Genomic DNA, 19,916 nt, shown 5'->3' with positions numbered 1-19,916 from the left:
GCATTCATCCTGCACAACTAGAGAGCGATGCCTCTCCTTTCCAAGTGCCATCCAGGCACTTTCCAAATCCCACCCTGTTCAGGCAGTGCCCAAAGTGTGAGATTATAGGCTTCCTATAAGTGGGTGGTGTTAGGAGAGCCCGCTTGTGAATGAATCTTTCTTGGAGAAATTAATGTGGGAAACTAGGATGTGTCTCTGGCTTATGCAGGAGCTTTTTAAACAAAATCTTTTGCATGTGCCTATCTTTCTTCCAGACTTGTTGAGATCTACATAGCTGTAGCAAAGCAGAGGGCCCCTTGGGTACTTCTAAATTGCCTTGGGCTATTTGGAGAGCTGTTGGTTGTGATTAGTTGAGTCAGAGGGAAGAGTTACCACTTTAAAACTTGAATGTGAAGAATCCTTTGTAGTCTTTGCCTCTCAAGGTACCAATGGTAGTGAAACTGCACTCTCTGCAGCCTGATTTTGCTTTAATTATGAATGTTATACCTTGAAGAACACAAGCCTTGCCTTTTTATAGAAATCTCCTTGGGGAGAGAGGCCATGACAATCTAATGTCAGGTAACATTTGCTTGAGTCTGCCAAGCAGCACAAGGAAAGATCAGGTGTTTGCCCTGAGTTCACTGCAGGTGTTAATGACTGCACCTTTCTCAAATGCTCTTCCTGCACTGGGGCAACATCAGTGTTACTCATCTGTAGACACACAGATATTAGATATTCAGCTGAAGTGTCTGATTGGAAAAATGTAACTAAACCTAACACAGAATATGTACTCAATTAATTTAAAAATAATGTAGAATATACTGATTGGAAGGCAGCTGCTTGAAAAGGACTTGGTCCTACATAAGACTGGTATCTTTTGTATTTGTTGTATAGGCGTTCTGTATTTGTTACCATAGGTTGTTCTCTGCAAATGAACTAACTTTAAAGAGTTAGAAAGGAAGAGGGCAACATTGCAAAAGCCTTCAGCAATGTCCCAACAGTAATAAGTACTTCTCAAGGTATATCAAGTCCCCAGAAGGGACTATTGGCCTACTTACAATGAGTTACTTTAAATAAATAAAGGGACATTTTGAATACCTGTGTCTGTGTTGAACAGCCTGCCAAAAGAGAAATCTTGCTTGGTGGGGGGAGGAAGTGAATGGTCATGCTACTCTTATTCTAGCTCTCTTTTTAGCGGTGTGGTCAGTTTATGGACTCCTAAGATAGAAGGTGTGGTTTTATCTCTTCCTCAGATTGGCAGAAGCACTTTCATGTAACAATACCATGCATTGTAGCTCATAGAATATGATCCAATTAGCATAGTACCTCTTATGCCTTAAATGGGCAGCTCTGACAATTTTGATTTAGACTGACTGTGATCATAAGCCTGATAAGAACTCATATCGTTATAGGACATGACTCACAAATAAGAAACTCCCTTCTGCTCAACCAGCACTTGAATGATAGTAATGATGTCTGTTGCTTGAGTTTATGCTGATTTCTGCTGTTTGAAATAATTGTTCTCATTTTATGTTGGGAATAAGTAAGCAGAAATAAAAGAAGCAAACTTAAACCAGAGTTACATGCAAGGCTAACCGATGGTGCTTGGATGTCACAAAATAAAATGGTGAGATATTTTAAGTAATGTTAGAGGGCCAGGAAGATGATTTATGATCTCATTAGTTCTGTTGGGAAAATATGAAAGGCTGAGACATAATATTCTTGGAAGAAATGAAAATATGATTGTTTCTAGGCGTACATCCAGAGTTAAGTAGTTAAATGAGTATCTGCTTCACAGCAGATGCTTATAAACATTGGAACAAATCCTTGTTCAGCTTCGTAGGGGGAATGATCAAAGAAAGATATGAAACTCCCAATGCGAGCCACTGTATGAAGCTTCTGTTTTGGGGGAAAGTTCCAGCTTCTTACTGCAATCAGGCAGAGATTCTGTTTAGCTGGAAGTGATGTTATTCAGAGCCATGTCTAATCCTGACTGCTCTCTCTTCAAGCTGCTGACTCTGGTGATGAAAGCAAACTGTGTGGCAGAATCCCAGAAGGCAGCTGCCTGTCTGTCTATGCAGTGCCTACAGCAGTATTCTTCCCAAAGAAGATGTGAAGTTGAAGCAAGAATGAGGGACCTATTGCATGGCAGTCCGTAAATGTCCCAAGCCCTGAAGCAGTGCTTATGCTGTGTAATACTAAGTTATTTTAATGCAATTTTAGTGTATTCTACAACTGAGAATAACTTAGAGAATGATTCTAGTTTTGTGTTTTCTCTCATCGTGAACAATATGGCTTTTAACTGGGCACATCAATTAGTTTATATGCAAGAAAAAATTATGCAGCAGGCAAGCAAGCCTGTAGGAGAAGCTTAAATATTGTCTTGTCCACCTATCCTACTGCCCCAGGGCTTTCCACTATGACAGGTAGGCCAGAAGTGAACTCAGATGTTTGTGTATCTTTTTAAACCCTGCTAAAAAAAGATCAAACTACTAATCAGAAATAGATGAACAGCCCTGTTCAGGCTGGCTTAGACAAAACATCTTAACAATGAGTTCTGATGATCAAATTCATTATTCTTTAATACAATATATATTAAAATTTATCTGTTAGGGAAAATGTGTCTGACTTTGCTTCTAGTGAAATGCCTTTGCCCTGTGGCTGCAAGATGTCATTTGTCTTCCCTCAAGCTGTTTTTTCATGAAACAGTGAATATTGAAGGCAGCCCTTCTGCTTGTGTCAAGCAACCCCCTGTAGCTTTAGTCCCACCAAGCTTTAAGTGTGAACTTCAGGCAATAGCTCTGAAGCTCATATTCCGACTTACAGGAAATAGTTCACATAGCAAAAATGAAGCAACATTTATTTTGCCACAGATGATGATTCTTTTATTAATACTGTTTAAGTAATGCATCCGAATTCTTCCTTTGTTGCAATGCATCATTTTTCTCTATGGCTGTGCTTTATAATTGATATTTTTAATATTGCACTCAGTGCAGGCTGCGGATAAATACCTTTCCATTTTTGCATTTTTTTATAGCGCCTTTCTGATAGGCAGCTCATGGCACGGGGAAGTGTTATGCTTTGGGAAATAGTTTGTTATTTCTGTACTGGCCGAACGCTGGTTTTGTGTCTTTGACGTAGATTATTCATCCTCAACTCTGGGACCAGCACGAGCACTTTAAAATGACAGGACTTGAGTGCCCTGCAACTACAGGGAGCCAGAAAGTGGCGTTGTGGCAGCGCTGTGCTGCAGGGTCAGGCAGAGAAAGGATACGAAGCACTCAGGGGCAGGATCTGCAGTGCAGAAACCAGAGGCTTATGGAACACCTTCCTAAACGGTGAAAAGATTCCTCCTTCAGATTCGAAGGGGTTCCACACAGTTCTGGTATTATTTCAACGTCTGCAATTACACACTGTGAATCACTTAACTGACTTCTGAGTTCTGCTCGCAGGTACTCAGTACCCTCGCCTACTGATGAAGGTGCGTGACTACGCTTTCTACCTCCTCCGCCACAGCCGGGGCTGCCGCCCTTATCCCCGCCCCCTCGGGACTGACCCCCACAACCCCGGCGCTGGCGGCCGCCATTTTCTCGCCGCCTGCCGCTGCGGGGCGGTGCTTCGTGCCGCTTCCGCTTCCGCTGCCCTTGCTGCCGGCAGGAGGTGAAGGGACCAAGAGGCGCGATGTGGCGGAAGCTGTTGGTGAGGGGCCCGGTCCCACGGGCCGGACTGAGGGGCAGCGAGGCCTGGGGGATGGAGGGGGCCGCACTGCTTTGTGCGGAGCCGAGCTGAGAGCCGGGCGCTGGGGCTGTGGGCGGGGGGCCCTGAGCATCTGTGCGTTCCCGCTGCAGACAGGTCCTGGGTAGGGCACGGCACGGCGTCTGCAGGCAGGGAGGCTCCCGCGATGGCTTAGGTGAAGCCAATGGCTCTTCCTCCTTCCATCTTAATCTTAAAAGGAAATGGCTTCTGTGCCGCTGTGGATATAACTAAAAGATTCCACTGTTTCTAAAGTACCGTTTTTTCTTTATTTTAGAGTATTCGCCAGGTTTCCCAGAGGACCATAAGCACTGCTTCGCGCAGGCCACTGGAGAACAGAGTTCCTGAGAAGCAGAAGCTCTTCCAGGTATTGAAAGAACTCTGACACGGTGATGAGGCTTTAGCAGATTTAGAGTTGGAAGGGACCTCTGAAGGCCATCCAGTCCAACTGCCCTGCAGTGAACAGGGGCACCACAGCTACATTGGGTTGTCCAGGGTCTGATGCAGCCTTGCCTTGAAAGTCTACAGGTATGGGGGCATCAACCACATCACTAGGCAACCTATGCCAGTGCCTCACCATCCTCACTGTAACAGATTTTTTCTTATGTCTAACCTAAATCTACCCTCTTTAAGAACAAAACCATTTCCCCTTGTGCTGTCACCACAGGCTTTGCTTAGGCTCTGCTTCTTTCCTGTAGCTTCCCTTTAGATACTGGAAAGAGATACTGAAACATCTCTTCTGATTACTATGCCACCTAGTGAGGAGTAGTGGTTCTGCGGTTGCCAAAGCAGTGGGTACTTAAGAGCATGCTCCCAGCTATGTGCCTCAACTTGGAGCAGTAATTTCTTACTGAGGGTAGGTGAGACTAGGCTTAGCAATCTGATAGGGGAAAAGTGTTAATAGTTTAACTGTGCAGTAGTTTTTGTGTCTTACTGCTTTCCTTTCTGCTGAAAGAGATCAGTCTTGCTGGAACACTACATGAGGAGCACAGTGCTCACTGAATGCTATGGGATGTGGGATATTGGTAAGGAGGGTGGTCGGAGATTCTATTTCTGCTGACAGATGATCAATCTCCATGTGTTATATAGTTGGCCAAATACTGTTTCTTCCTCAAATTCCTCTCTTGTGTGAAGCAGAGTTAAGCTGGGCAGGACTGCCTGTCAGCAGCTAGGGGCAGGTTTGAACTACAAAGCAGCATAAACTTGACAGCAAGCATAAAGATCCTGTGGATCCAGTGTTCAGGGAGCGTCAGTTCAGGTGGAGCAGAACAGTCTCCTGTTTAAGAACAAGTAATGGTAGAGAGAGGCTGCTTCTATTCCCTGTAGTAGAGTTTGAATGTGTTGGAGACTTATGGGAAGTTTCTAGGGATGGTAATCACTTACTGTGGGCCTGAGGGAGCTGGCAGATAGTGCCAGCAGTGTTCAGGCGTGTACCAGTTGCTGTTTTAGAAATGAAGATGCATGCTGTTACTACACTTTGATAGTAGGTGCTCACTTGGTACCAGAGCAAAAAAACTTGAAACACAAAGCTTAAAGCACAAAGTCTTCTGGAAGTACTGAAGATAGTTTGGGGAATGAAATCTTCCAAGTAGTTCCAGTTATGTTAACCTAATGTTATAGGAACTGCATTTCAATAATTTATTTTTGTCTTTTTGTTTCCATTAGGAGGATAATGGCCTCCCTGTGTATCTTAAAGGTGGGATCATGGATGGTCTGTTGTACAGAGTCACCATGGGTTTGACAGTTTTTGGTAAGGCTCCTAGAAAACATTTGTGCTTTAGTACACTTTCCAACCTGCTAAGATTAAAATACTTTTTCTGGTACAATCTCCAGCATGACTGACACAGTACTATGTACTAGATACTCCTTTAGAATCTATGTAAAGATGTTAGACAAAGCTAAAATAACTCATAAAGCTTATTTTGAAAGGGAATAAAATGTAGTTATAACACATGCACACCCTAGTTTTCTTTTTGGCTTGACTCTTTAATGCTGGGTGTTACCGGAGTTACTGAGGTTTCACATGATGTGAAAATTAGTGTACTATATCAAAAATTTATGGTATTGCCTTTATTTAGCCTCGTTGCTATTTGTTTACATGGTTCTCTAATACCCTCTAACTTAACTGTGTTGTTCTAGAGGATTTTCTGTTCAGTTACCATAACAGTGAGTAACCAGTACTTTGTCATCTGCGCAAGTTCTGCAAACCTCCCACTCTTTTTCTGTACTTTTTTTCTTTTAAATTTTTTTTTGCAGACTGTGGAGAGCTTTTTATGATATTTTTTTTTATTGTTTGTTTCTATAAAATACAAATTGCAAAAAAAAAAAAATTGTTGAGGTATGGTTATGGAAATATGCTGTGTCTGAGCTGCAATTGCTTATTGTTAGTGTTCTGGGAAAGGAAAGCTGACTCGTAAGAAGCTCTATTTACCATTCTGAAAATACTTCTTTGTTTCTGTTTTTCAGGAACTGGCTATGTTCTTTATGAACTGCTGATGGCTTCAATGCCCAAGAAGCAGAAATGACTCCAAAATGCCCTAGTGACTATCATCTCTTCGTCCAATTCCATGTGACCATGATGGCAGCTTATAGTTACTATAAGCATCTGGCTTAATGCTTGAAATCCTAATTTAACTGTAACATGTTAACTGCAATCAATAAAGCAGTTCTTATGTTGCTTTGAGGTTGTTTGGGCTATATCATATGTTCTCCATTAGAGTGGATTTTACTTTTGGTGTGTGTACAGTGAGTTATAAATGTGCTGATCTCTTAACTGTATGAATGTTTGTTTGTTTGTTTTCCGATGTGGTTTATGTTGGCACTTCAAAGATGAGTTGAATATCCTGAACCCTTTCAAGAAAGTGATACCTCCTCTTTGTTACAGAAATTTTGTCTTGCTTTAGCTGAGCAAATTTATCTTGAAATAAATAATCAGACAAAGTCACAAAACCTACATGGAAGTGAATGAGAATTTGGTAATTCTACGTTGTTGCTGTCAGGCCCAGTTGTTGGAAGATCACCTGAAGTTACCCGATAATGTAATGGACTTAGGAACAACTTGTATCTGAAGTAGGTAATACCGTTACTGAGAATGCCTGCCATATAAAAGCTGCTGTTGGGAACTATCTCTGTGTTGATGGATAACATGAGAATCATTTAACTCAAGCTCCCCTCGTGCCTCTTACTGGGCCGACTATAGCAGTTGTTGAGGTAGCACATTTCTGAGAAACTGTTAGCTGTGCATTGTAAAACCAGTTAGGTTTTATGTTCCTAAACGCAATTTGGGCCTTTTTAGTCTTGCTGTCAAGTCAGTTCCTGGGGCTCATCGTGTGGTTCAACTTGTTTTACTTCAGACAGTGCTGAAGTGGCATTCAGAAGCATTTTCAGCTCCCACGCTCAAAGATGAAAATGAGATGTGGGGTCATATCCTAGAAGGGTGTATTTTGGAAACACCATTCTCATATGTGGGATATTCCCACTGTGCAATTCCATATGTGGAAAGTTTTCTAATAGTCCTGGGAGGTGAGAGGCATGTGCTGGGGTGGGATCTCACAATTCCCATCAGTCTCTCCCTCTGTTACCGACATCGACAGTAACAAAACAGTCCTCTGTTTCCCTTTATGTCCTTGTTAGTCTGGTGTTGATTGTGTAACAAATAGAACTTCTAAAAAAAAGAATTCATCAAAATAATCCATTGTTTCTCCTCTTAAGGACACAGTGGGTTTTTCAAAATGTGGCAATGAACGCAGAAATCTAACTTCCTATTACAGTGCTATTTTAAGCCTTTTTTGGATTATGATGGTTTAAAATTTTTCATTGCTATTCCAAAGAACCAGAGTATGATTGTTAAACTTGAGGCAAGTGGGAAGGGAAGGGCCAGCATAGAATAGATTGGGAATTAGGAAAATGTTCTTCACTGGAGTGTGGTGGGCAAAGCCCTGAGCTGTCAGAGTTCAAGGGGAGTTTGGACAATGTTGTCATACACAGGGTGTGAATTGGGGTGGTGCTGTGTGGAGCCAGGAGCTAGACTTGGTGGTGTAGGTCCCTTCTGTCTGGGGATATTCTATGGTTCTATGCACTTTTATTATTGAGTGTGATATTATGTGGTATGGAGTATCACTTTGGTCCACGTGGGTCAGCTGTTCTGGCAGGAGTAGAGGGGGCATTGTCCCAAGGACGTTTTGGGGGGAGTTGGAGAGAGTGTTGAAGCTCACCAATGCAGTTCAGCAATAGTCAAAACGCTGCTGTGGTGATTCTAGCTCCTGTAAACAGTGCTGTGGGCATCAGCAGCTGAGGGGCCCATGCAGCAGCACAAAGCGAGCAGCAGAAGGATCTTCATGCTAGAACGTTATCTGACCTTACAAGTAGAGCCTGGTAGCATTACTTCAACAAAATCAGAAACTCTCTACTGACAAAAGGCTGTTTTGGAAGGGTGGCCCCATGTCTCCACAGAATGCCTGGGGCGTTGGGAGCAGCTGCAGGGTGCAGCCCTGCCATCCTTAGGGCTAAACTGAATGGAACATGGTCAGAATTATCTGAGGACCTTTTGGATCCCTGTGGGTTTTTTATGAGTAGAAGAAATTAAAATGAGTAGCTTGTACTGTTCCACACTAACTTGAAAAACGATAAATTAAAAAAAAAGTCAGTAATAAGTCACAGCTTGCTAAACACTAAACGCCCTCAAATTATGTGCTTTTCTTGCCTGTTTCTATTACCATCATGTTTAATTATTACCCTTCCACCAATTCGTTCTGGAGCTAAATATTACTCTGATGTACAATATTGCTACATTACTGCAGTCCTGTTTTTGATCTGTGTATGCAGTATTTTCTCTTTTCTGAAGAGAACCTCTGGTTCATGTAAACTTTATATTTTTACTTTAACAGTTAGTTAGATATGGTGATTTTTATGATGTTGTGCACCAGGGGAAGGAAAAGCCTCTTGGAGCCAAGGATGTGGGAATGCTGTCATGGCCTTTGCTGGGCTGGATTCTAAGTACCATCCCAACATTTTCAGTGAGTACCCCATCTCTGCTACTTCCCTTGCCACCCTATTGTTCATTATTTAGCCTGTTAAATTTACAAGCTTTTAAAGTTATCAGAGAAAGGTTACTAGTGTGCCAGTTTAGAATGAATTAAAAGCAATGTTCATGCCACTGCAAGAGTAGTGGTAATTTGAATAACAATCAGACAGATGCAACAAATAACAATTAAATCAAAGATAATGTTTTTCTAGGTTAAACATCCCTTTCTGAGACTCCAAGTGTACACACCATGTTTTTCTTTCTCCTTTGGGAAGGTGGCTCAGAGCTATCTTCTCTTAGACCTGGGCCCTGGGCTACCTTTTCCTGGCTACTGAATAGATGCACAGGTCCAGGTAGCCCAATCACACACACACATTTCCCCAGCAGAAGTCTAATATGCAATATTGCAGCTTCCTAAAAGAAAGCATGAAACAATTTCACAAACTCTCAGAAGTAAAATGAAAATACCAAAGAGATTTCTAAGTATATGGTATTATCTGTACTTTTTTTCCCCCCAAATTTCAGAGTGAAAATACCACTTTTCCAGTGTTGTTCACCTTGGGTATCACTGCTCTGAACAAGGAAAAGGCTGAGTTTATTTTAGTATCTGTTGTGTTCAGCTATCCTTCCTTTTTCTCCCATTTTTTCCAATTTTGTTATATTTGTAGGAGCTGGAGGTTTATCTTCATAACTACTACTATGAGTCAGATCTTCAAAGGCACACAAAATCAAATCTGATCCACCTGACTTGACCTCAAGTGAGGTGTGTATGTGATGAGTAAGTCAGAACCAACATATCTTTCATGCACGTACTTGTGAAATTGTTTTTTTAAAGGAAATTTCTTTTAATAATAACTACTTTTTGTTCTAGCTTGTCTGAGTCTTTACACTTTTTTTTTCTTCTTTTTTTTTCCCCCCAGAATTCAGCCAAAGCTGCTGTAAAAATAATGGCTTGTCCAGAAATGCAATCTGAGCCAAGGGATCCCTTGGCTGTACTCTGCTGTTTGTATGAATACAAGTGTTCAAGACTTCAAGCTCAGCGGGCAGCACCAAAGAGCTGTGAGATGTGTTTTGGTACATTTCTCCACAGTTGTTCTTCTGGTCACAGATTTTCTCTAAGACTAACTGGTTACAGACTTCCCTGGCAAACTTGGTAAGTGAAAACCCGCTGCTATCTGTTTTCTCCATAAGGCATATCATCCCCTAAATCTACTTGGCCAGGATTCCTGCTTGTTAGTGTTGTGGCAAGCTGAATTCACTTGAAGGGCATATGAAGGATTTCAGAGAAGTTTGTTACCCCATGCAGTGTCAACCCAGCTCTCCTGAGCTCAGCTCTGTGGGGAGTGCCACTGCCTGTGCACAGTGCACTCTGTTCATAAAATATCCCCTCCCACTGCTTGTAGCCTGCGGCCTCATAGAGAACACTCCTGAAGAGCGATGAGTCTGTCCTTTCCTGATATTTCCTTATTTGAGTTTCCAGGCCACCAATCTGAACTTTCAGAAAAGTGAAGAGATCTTTCCTCTCCTGACTGCTGCATGCAGTGCTTGTAATTGTCTTTCCTCACCCATCCTGGTGTTTTACTGTTACAACCAGTTTGCTCTTTTCTCTGGAGAAACCATCTGTTCCCTGTATTGCCAAGGCTTCACTGGGCGCAAAAAAGACAAGGGGCTTTCTGGTGATGGCAGAAATAAACTGAAAAGGTTGGATCAGTGAAGATCAAATAACATGCAAGCTTCACATACAGCAGAACTTAGAAGATGCTGCAGTAGACAAAACAGGAGGCTTAGAGGTTTAGAATTACCTGAAATAAGGCTTTCTAAATTTAGTTGTTACATACCATAAATGAGATGACCAAAAGTCGTGGTTTAACCTGGCAGTAAGCTGAACACCACATAACTGTTTGCTCACACCCTGCTCCTATAGGGATGGGGGAGAGAACTGGATAAAGGTGAAACATGTGAGTTGACAGTTTAATAGGATAGAAAAAAGAAGGTAAAATAATAATGATAAGCAATCACTTTAAACAATACTTGTTTGAATGGAGATGTAAAATAGGGGGGAGCAAGAGGATATGTTTAATAGTAAGATATCTTTATTATTAGAGCTGTGTTAAGGAATAAGTCCTCTTGAGCTCAACTGCAGACACAGCTCCCTGTGATTTCACCAGGAGCAGTAGAAGAACTGAAGGTATTCAGCTGAAATGCTTTGCATATGCTTCAGCTGTCACAAAGATCCAGAGACAACTTGAACCGTCTCCTGATTTCTTTGGATTAAAATTTTTGTATGGCACTTCTCAGGGCTGAAAGAGGCGCGTGGTTGTTTGTTCAGTGTTATCAACACCCAAAACAGCAACAAAAAAAGAAATAGTTGTAGATGACTGTCTTTCATTTTCCACAGAATTTTCCTGATTTTACCAAGAAAGCTAGGTTGCGCAGGAACTAAGTACGTGATCTGTCTGTAATTAACCAAATTAACTCTCTATGAAAATCTCCCAGTATCATTCTCATCAGTGTGATAGAAATGTTATACATAGCTATCTTGGGATGCTCTTTGGAAAAAAGAGGAGGGGGGGGGACTCAGTGCTGCTGGAGCTGATGAGGTACTGCTACTCCCAGTGCCCGTGAGCAGCTCTTGTTCCCAGTGGGATGCAAGGAGGAGGCTGAGGCTCCTGCAAGACCTTTAAATGTACCCTTTCATTACTTGAATTATCTGTGTTCACGTAGTATCAAAATGATTCCACAACGTTTCATCTCAACATGAGCATGCACTTACTCGGGATGACTAATGCCACAGGATCTGAAGTTTATAATGGAAAGGCTGACACGCACACATGCAATGTTATCTATCGTAACACTATGCAAAAAGGAATTATATGATTAAACACTTTAATGATCTCTACTGCCCAGTGGGGAGCTACAAGTCCCAAAGGAGTCAGGCCAACGGTGTTATCAAAGTTTATTCAGAGATCTCTTAGGAGCAGTAGAGCACATTTTGCTAAATATAATGTGTTGTGCTAATATGTGGAGCAACTGACTGGGGCCACTGTGTCATAGTGCTGGAGTACAGTGTGTCGCGAGGTGGGTACACCTCCTTCCTTTGGCAGAAGTTTACAGAAACAGATGCCTAAAGTTAGACTCTTGTATTCAGGCTTTTACATAAATAGCCTGAGTTTTTAGAAGAGCAATACCAAGAATCCCTTATATTAAAATAATTTAAATAATAGAAACAATCTTGCAACAATAGCACTGATGGGTGTTATTATTTTGGGAACTAGTACTCAAACTAAATTATCATATTTCTGGGAAGAAAAGAAAGGAATGACGACTTTTGGTTACCTCAGCAATTTCTAAAAGGAAGTCACAAAGACTTGGGAATAGTACATCAACTGTATGACCAGGCAGTAAAAGTAGAATTTGATATATTTTACAGTTGGACAGGAACTTCTGTCATAGACCTTACCTCAGTGTTACAGTCTGAGATCCAAAAGCAGAAGAGTTGGAACTAGAAATCACTTCCATTCGAGCAGCTCTCGATCAACATCACATCCAATCTGCTCAGGCACTGCTAATTTCCTTAACTTGGTCTTTATTAGCATTTGGAGGAATTTAGATGCTGGGGTCCTAAATGTAGATATCTTAACCCGGAACTGAATGCCACCTAAAATGACCATGCAGGACAGAGCAATGGATGCAGTCAATGGACTTGAGAAGCAAAGCTGTGATGGTGAGACACACGCTATGGAGTGCAACTTCTTGTCTCTTGGCAGCTTCTTGGCCTCTCTTGGGGCCCCCTGCAGAGAGGGGGTTCTGCAGGTTTTCTTAGAAGATGAGGTCCTAATTAAAAAAAAAGGGGTTTCATCTTGTAATTGGTGCTTTTCTTAAATAGGGAAGATCGGAATGATGGAGTAAAGCAGAGTAGCATTTCAGAATGTGATTTGTGTCTGAAAAACTGTTTGTTTAAAAATACTGTGCATTTTATTTTGTTGTTGTTGTTGTTCTTTTTGTTTTTTGTAATTTTTAAAACAGAAAAAGATCCTGCAGCTAGCAGCAAGCACATTTCTGCAGACCAAGAATACACAATAACAGAAATCAGGCACATTCAATAAAAGGGAGTGACTAACAGAGTAGTGAGGCCAGATGGAACACATCCAGGAGAGTGGAGGAAAGGGCATATGAGAAGAGACATTTTAACAGCTTCCTGTGAAGTCTCTCTGCAAACAGTGGAGGTGTTGATACATGAGAGAGATGCTGAACTACAACAGGTGAAACAGGCTGCCAGCAAAAGGGTGAGTAGCAGCTTTCAAGTATCCTTTAATAGCAGAAACCAAACCCAATTGTTGTCTGTTTACACAACAGAGTGCTTCTGATACTGAAGCACAGGGCAACATCTATTTATAATCCAAATAAATCTTATGTTCTGGTATTTGGAACTGTCAGCATTCAACATATTGGGAAGTAGCAGCCACAAAGCTGCATTAAAAAATAGCAATTTGAATCTGCATTGCTTTACTCAGTGCATTTTCCCCTTTAGTTTCTGTACAATTATGTCTTGTGCAGGAGAAGCAAATTTCTTTTTAAACATCAGCTCATATGGAGTTCACAGATATCCAGATGGGTTCTTCCTAAGCAGTGCTTTCAATGTCTGTGACCTAAGCTCTCGCTTGACCCTTCATTTATTCCACAAAAATTCAAAATTTCCGTGCTCATCAACAGGAGTTTCCTGTGGCTGGTGACAGATACAGAAGAATCATGGGCCTAATGGATGAACCTGTAGCCTGGACTATCCAGCTGCCTGGGGTGCTCCCCGGCCATGTCCTGGCCTCAGTTTTGCCCCTTGTGAATGTTCTTTTATTCTTTTGGATAGCAAAAAGCTGTGGTGAGTACCAAAACCTGCCAGCCTGGGTGCTAAGGCACTGGGACTGGGGTGGGAAGAAGAGGAGGTGATGACCATGGAGTGAACCTGCCCTTAAATTTTGTAAAAAGCTGAAAGTCTACATGAAGACATGCTGGAACAGCGGAAGGTTTTTGGGCAAGACTGATGGGGTCTGTAGCTCTGGCAGTCATACACAGGAAGGAATGTCTCAGTCTACTTCTTCGCTCTCACCCTGAGTTTGCAGAGATGACATTTACACAAACCTTTTTTTTTCATATTAAACCAAGACTATTTTTTGTTGGATCATCAGAAAATATAGATTTCTCTGATGTTAGGTTGAATTATTTTTCCTCCTAAATCATTTTTCTTTTCAATTAGCAGGTTTATACTCTGTCAGTGACTTATTTCTGGTTGGTGTACTCATTGTCCAACTGTAGACAACATACAATTTACTTAATGCAGAGGATCATTTAGTGGGAACCCCTTACCTTTGTGACTGTGACTGGAACGCAGTAAGATGTAGTGTGACACCTGACATATACATTAAGGAAAATTGCATTGGTTTCACAAGGGAGTGAAGATCAGGATCCTGTTGTGGACCAATGAATCAGCTTCTTTGAGATGAAGCATCTTGGTTTAGGGATGTTTTAATATGAAATGCATTTTGGTATATATAGAAAGGACTATACAATTATTGCATCTATTTTTTAAATTAATTTTAGTACTCAAGTTTTGATATTAAAGAAAATAACTGCCTACGGATTACTGGCTTTCGTAATACTCCCAAATCACATCAAGAAGCCCCATTCCCTTCTATTTATACCTCTGCATTTGAATGATTTATTTGCTTTTCCAGTTCTGCTTATTTGGAGCCACAGTCTTTCCTTCAGAGCATCACGTGATGGGAAAAAATCAGTTGCAAAAATTAAAGAAATAAACAGTCGCTGAGGAAAACACACCTGGCGAGGCAGAGAATAATTCCATAGCTGTGGCACTCCCCAGGGGCACTGCTTCAGTACATGGGCGGACTTCAGGCAGACCAAGTTTTCTCCCAACACTGTTTGTGTAAGAAGCCATTCCTCATTATGAGAGGTCAGATGAGGGCTGCTCTCTGAATACCGCTCTGAAGTGAAATTATCCCAATAAATAAACACCAGGCTGAGTTCCTCTCGTGCCACTGACTGGAAATCTCTCAGGGAAGGCTGGGCCTCTAGGAAGCTGGCTGCTGTATTTTTCCTTCAGAATCTGATGGATGCAGATATAATACTGTGCAATATTAACTTGATGGCTGGTTCAAGAAGGAATAAACAGTACACTGGAAAGTTCTACCTCTGTGTTGTAAGGAAAGAATGAGCCTCCTCAGTGACTGCATTACAGCAATGTCTGATTTCAATATGCTGTAGTGATGGATGCAGTGAGAGAGGCAGAGTACAGGTGGGACAGATGCAGGTAGGTGCCAGAGGGCACTGGTAGCAGCTAGGCCTGCAGGGCAGCACTGAATGCTGTGTCCATGCGCTGTTCAGTATTCAAGGAGCAGACACCTTTCTGGACTCTTCCTCTGTGCAGTGCTTATATGGCTGTACATGTACGTAAGAATAAAGCTTCTACCACATTCATGCATAAGAGCAGCTTCAACTGTCAGGAAGCCACAAATTCCAAATCTAGTATGATATCCGCATGGAAAACGATATTCAAGGTCCTGAAATGCAGGACGTCCTGTTTTCTTTTGCCCTGGCAACACAGCCTGAGGAAACAAGGAGAGGTGCCAGAAGCACAGAATAGCCCAGTTCAGTCTAGACCCCAAACCAGTCCAAATTTTCTAAGGAATTCCTGGATTCCTGCAAAATTGCTATTGCATAACCACAAAAGAGACAGGAAGCATTATTAAAAGTATAAATACAAATTAAAGGCTCAATTTTTACACTGAGATTTGACCCAAAGTTTCATTTTATTCAGTTTAAATAGCAAACAAAATGATAGGGCTGGAGTGCATGGTCTTAATGTGTTTAACACTTGTCTCAGAAGCAAGCAGACAGGAGAGTGTTAGTAAATGTTTATGCATTTCAGACATGCCTTCTGCATCACATATTATGCACTCAGCCTATGAATGTACATAGCAACAGAGCTGATTAAAAACAACCATTTTGCCTTTTAATTGCTGTGATATATGGCAACACAAAGCCAAAATGTAGTTGGTTAGTGAGTGGGAACATGGTCAGTACTGCTGGAAAAAAAGCAATGGAAGAATGAAATCCTGCTGCCCTTGGAATCTATCAGTTATGTGCTCTTGCCTTGAGACTTATTTTGCTCCAAGAAGTGAAGCAAAGCTGCTCAGCTTGAGGAAAGGGGGAGAGTGCCCTCATCACACCTACATCACTCATCTGTATGGTGTCAGTGCCTGCGTGGTCTGCTGATTCCAGCGCCTTCACTCACGTAACTCCAGGTGTAAAACCAGCAGCAAAGCATTTAGATATTTTAAAACAATTTCTCCAAGTGACTCAATTTTTTAATAGAATAATACGTATCATGTTCCATTCCCATAATTTGCATTGATTGATTTCAACAATTAAATGTAATATCTTGGTCATCCAATGACAGAGAAACCCACAGCACGTTGTGAAACTGTCTTGGTGCACAAGTGATAAAAGCACTTCTGCTTTAATTCATCTCCTGTGGAAGGACATTTCATTGTGACCATTCTCCTGGAAGTGCAGTTCCCATGAAATGCCACATTTACATTGATGTTCTTGGTGTGTGATGTGTTTGCTCAGGAAATGGGATGAAAATTAGAACCTCAGAATTAATTTCTTAGAAAACCCATTTTTAAAATTTTTTAATTGTTTTTTATTTTTTATTTTTTATTTTTTTTTACGTATCAGCTCTGGGTAGGAAGAAATGAAATTCCCTGAGAAAATGCCAACGAAGAAAATCTAAGCAGACAGCTGGGCAAGGGGTGAACAGGTCAAGAGTATCTGAGGGTTTATCAGCAGAGATGTTGCTTTTGGGAAGCATGTGTTATCAACACCAGACAGCTGAAGCCATGGCATGTCCCTGAGAGCAGCTGACTCACTTCCAAAGTGTCTGAAAATGTCAGAGCACGTCTTCTGGTTATCACCTTCTTTTCAGCATTCGGGCTGTGATGCTGATTCCTGGACAATTGCAGAGATGAAGGTGGCCGGATTCAGCTCAGGAAGGACACGTCCTCCTGTCCACACATCCTTGATCTCCCAATCCTGAGGAAAGCGCCTGGGAGCCGTCCTTCCACACATTACTGGCTCCTGCTATCGGCCACTTCCACCCAGATGTGCCCCGTCCCGATCCCTCGGAAGCGAAAGCTGACGTGGGGCCAACACACCGCTGAAATCTCCCAGACCTCTTCCAAACAGGCTCTCTCCACATCAGGGAGGTGTTGGCCTGCTCCTCAATTTTGCATTCAATTTTTCTTTTTCCCTTTGTCTGCTCTTTGCCGTGGCCTTCATTATTCCTTTTTATTATTGTTGTTATTTTTTCTTACTTTCTTTCTTATTTCTTTCTTTATATTTATTTGTACTTCTCAGCCTGCCCCTTCCTGACCCCCTGCCGCCCCACACCTGCGCTCCAACCCGGGCCGCTCCACGCCGCCGCCGCCGCCAGGGGTCGCCGCCGCCCCGCGGATGGAGCCCGGCGGCATGGGAGGCCGGGTGCGAGGCGGGCTGCTCTGCCACCATCCTGGCCGCCGCCTCTCCTTTTTCCGCGTCCTTGTGCCGCGGACCCCTTGGTTTTTAGCCACGGGAGTGCTGGAGGAGAACTTTCGCAGGGGTGGGAGCAAGGCCCCCGCGGTGCCCGGTTCCGTGCCTCGAGCAGGCAGCCGGGAGCGGGGAAGCCCCGCGGAGCCCCTCGGCGCGGCGCGCTCCCGGCTCGAGAGGCGCTGCTGGTGTTGAAGGTTCCCGCTGTCGGGCAGTGAGAGGGGTTCGCCCCCGGGGCCCCAAACGAACGTGGGAGGAGGTGGGCTAACGCGCGCACGGTATGTGTATGTAGGATGCTTAGGCTGGAGGGCGAACGCGTCTGGTTGCGTGAAGATGACTATTCATGAGTTATTTGGTGGCTGTACGCCGTGCCGCCCCGAGGTTCCCCGCGGGGACACCCCAAGCGCCCGGGGACTCAGATTTTCCACCGCTCGCCCCGTCTCCCCCCGGGCGCGGCGACGGGGCAGGCGGGAGGGGGCGGCGGGACGGCCCCTGCCCCCGGGCGCGCTGCCGCCCGCCTCATGCCGCAGGAATGCGCGGAGGTATGCGCCAGTTTCCAGAAGCGGATCCCCTTCCCTGCTGGAGCGGAGCGGCGCATATATCATCCGGTGGCAGCAGTCCACCTTCCCTGCAGTTTCGTAACCGCTTACGAGGGTAAATTGAGAGTTGGGAACAGCCCTCTATTAAGTAGCAGATTGAAGAGAGACTCTTCCCACTTGGAGAAGGCGAGTCTTCCCCGACGGACCCCTCGCGTCGGGAGCTACAGTCATCGAGGCGTCTCCCCCGCGCCCGGCTGCTGCCTCCGCTCCTCCTTCGCCGCCGCTGCTACGCGCCGCTCCCTCCACCAGGTGCCCCCGGAGCTTCATCCTTTCTCCTCCTCCCTCTCTCCAGGTCCGACGGCCACTGCTACGGGCACCGCCACCGACCCGGAGCCCCGCAGCCCCCCAGAGGTCGGTGCTGCCGGCAGCGGGGCTCTGCCCTCCTCCCGCACCCCGCACGGCGCTTTGAGTGCGGCGGCAGCAGGGGCTGGGAGCGTGTGCCGGGGGCTGCCCGGCGCCGGGATCTCCGTCCCCTCGGGGGATGCCCGGGCAGTGGCTGCCGGGGATCGCTCTCCGCCTCTCCCGTGCTGTTTGCAGATCTCCGGCATTCTTTCTCCTTCCAGTTTTTATGTCTTTTGACCCATCTACTGGGTTCTCCTGTTTGTTTCTTTGTTTCTTAGAGGGTGTGTGCATATGTATGTAAAGCATGAAAATAGTAAATTTCGCTCGCTGCATCGTTTGGAAATACTATGGCTAACCTTTGTGGGTTTGAATTAGCATGAGATCAGACTGCTACTGGTGAAAGCCCGGTATTAGAGTGGTTTCAAGATAAAAGCTGTGGTGGTGCTGCGAAGGCGGCTTTTGGCCATGCTCAGCCCGCACAGGGAGCTCTTCCTGCAGCCTGCAGGCTTGCTTTCACACGTCCAGATTTGAGAGAAAGAAACGGAGTGTTTCAATGCGGGCGATGGGTGTTTGGATGAGAAGTTTTATTGCACAAAAGAAAGATGTAGACCGGGAGCAGTAGACTTGCAGCAGTAATGAGCTCCGAGGTGCCGCTGCGAGATGATTGATTTCTGTTGCTCTTCTCAAGGATCAAAAGATGGCACTCCAAGCCCACGCAAGCTTCCCTGGACTAAAGTCCTTTTAAACGCTGGGTTTAGGCGATCCTTAACTCGCTGCACAGTGTGTTAGCTGCACGAGAGGACGGCCGCTTCCCACGCAGAGCGGTAGCAGGATCGCGGAGCTCAGCGCTGTTTAATGCCAACCTCGGTGCTTATGTTAGTGTCAGGGACTCGACGCGGTCAGTTTTGCTCTTCTGCTTACGCACTGGAGGTGTCGCTGGACTGAAATGATCGCTTGGTTTTGCTTTGAGCTCTCTCTAATGCTATGTGCAGTTGGCTGAGGCAGCGCACCCAGCTGCCCTGCAGACGGCCGGCAGAAGCCTTTCAGGCTCGGTGTCAATAACCGGGAAAGGCATGCCTGGATTTCGGTAGCGTTTCCTGGATCTGGCCTCTGAATGTGCATTGCTGGCTAGTTCCCTAGGTGGCAGAAGAATATTTTCCCTTTTGGCTGTTTCTGTGGGCTAACGAGTTATGTATTTTTCTTTTGTTTTGCTCTTGGCACCTTCCCGATAAAATCTGTTGCCTAATTGCTTGCGGAGTTCTCTTTCCTCCAGCCTAATTATGATGGATGATATGTGATGCATTTATAGCTTTGTTCAACCAAATTACCCCTCCCTACTTCCTGAGCTAAAAAAACACTTATATGCCTGTGCAAGGAGGGGCATGCATACTAGCCCTTACTTAGAAGAAAAATCATTTGTAAGTTTTGCTGGAGGAAGTGGGAGCAGTTTGACATGACTTTGAGCAGAGAGAGTTGAAAAGGTAGAGCTGTTTGCATCTAGAAGCTGCTAACCTGGCCCAATCCCACCTATTTTGCTAGACAACCTGCAGGGATTGCAGGACTCTTTGGCCTGCCCGCTCTTTATGGTGTATTTGAAATCTGTTTTCTCTCAGAATTTGTAA

General features: G+C 44.0%; 2 protein-coding genes across 4 annotated transcripts in view; both read left to right on the top strand.

Annotated features, from left to right (window-relative positions):
* The first annotated feature begins 3,584 nt into the window (after positions 1-3,584).
* Positions 3,585-6,415, top strand: LOC122159905 (cytochrome c oxidase subunit 7A2, mitochondrial). Its single transcript, XM_042817934.1, has 4 exons — positions 3,585-3,678; positions 4,010-4,099; positions 5,398-5,482; positions 6,199-6,415. The coding sequence occupies exons 1-4, from the start codon at positions 3,661-3,663 to the stop codon at positions 6,255-6,257; spliced, it is 252 nt and encodes an 83-aa protein (XP_042673868.1). The 5' UTR covers positions 3,585-3,660; the 3' UTR covers positions 6,258-6,415.
* An 11,657-nt stretch (positions 6,416-18,072) lies between these two features.
* Positions 18,073-19,916, top strand: part of COL12A1 (collagen type XII alpha 1 chain) — a 99,162-nt gene continuing 97,318 nt past the window's right edge. Inside the window, exon 1 of one of the 3 annotated variants that reach the window (XM_042814010.1) lies at positions 18,073-18,201. The gene's annotated coding sequence lies outside the window, so the exon portion shown is untranslated. The remainder of the gene's footprint in view (positions 18,202-19,916) is intronic. The other 2 variants (XM_042814002.1, XM_042814019.1) reach the window with 2 other exon arrangements.

Source organism: Centrocercus urophasianus, unplaced genomic scaffold, assembly GCF_019232065.1.
Source record: "Centrocercus urophasianus isolate 14NV4802_14NV808 unplaced genomic scaffold, USGS_Curo_1.0 seq_10, whole genome shotgun sequence".
Classification (NCBI taxonomy): domain Eukaryota; kingdom Metazoa; phylum Chordata; class Aves; order Galliformes; family Phasianidae; genus Centrocercus; species Centrocercus urophasianus.
Note: the sequence above shows the minus strand (reverse complement) of the source record. Positions and strands in the feature narration are given on the sequence as shown.

Bases quoted from the DNA above. Each gene is read 5' to 3' on its own strand.
- LOC122159905 (XM_042817934.1), top strand. The intron at 4,100-5,397 runs GTATTGAAAGAA...TGTTTCCATTAG, and splicing joins AGAAGCAGAAGCTCTTCCAG to GAGGATAATGGCCTCCCTGT. The intron at 5,483-6,198 runs GTAAGGCTCCTA...TCTGTTTTTCAG, and splicing joins CATGGGTTTGACAGTTTTTG to GAACTGGCTATGTTCTTTAT.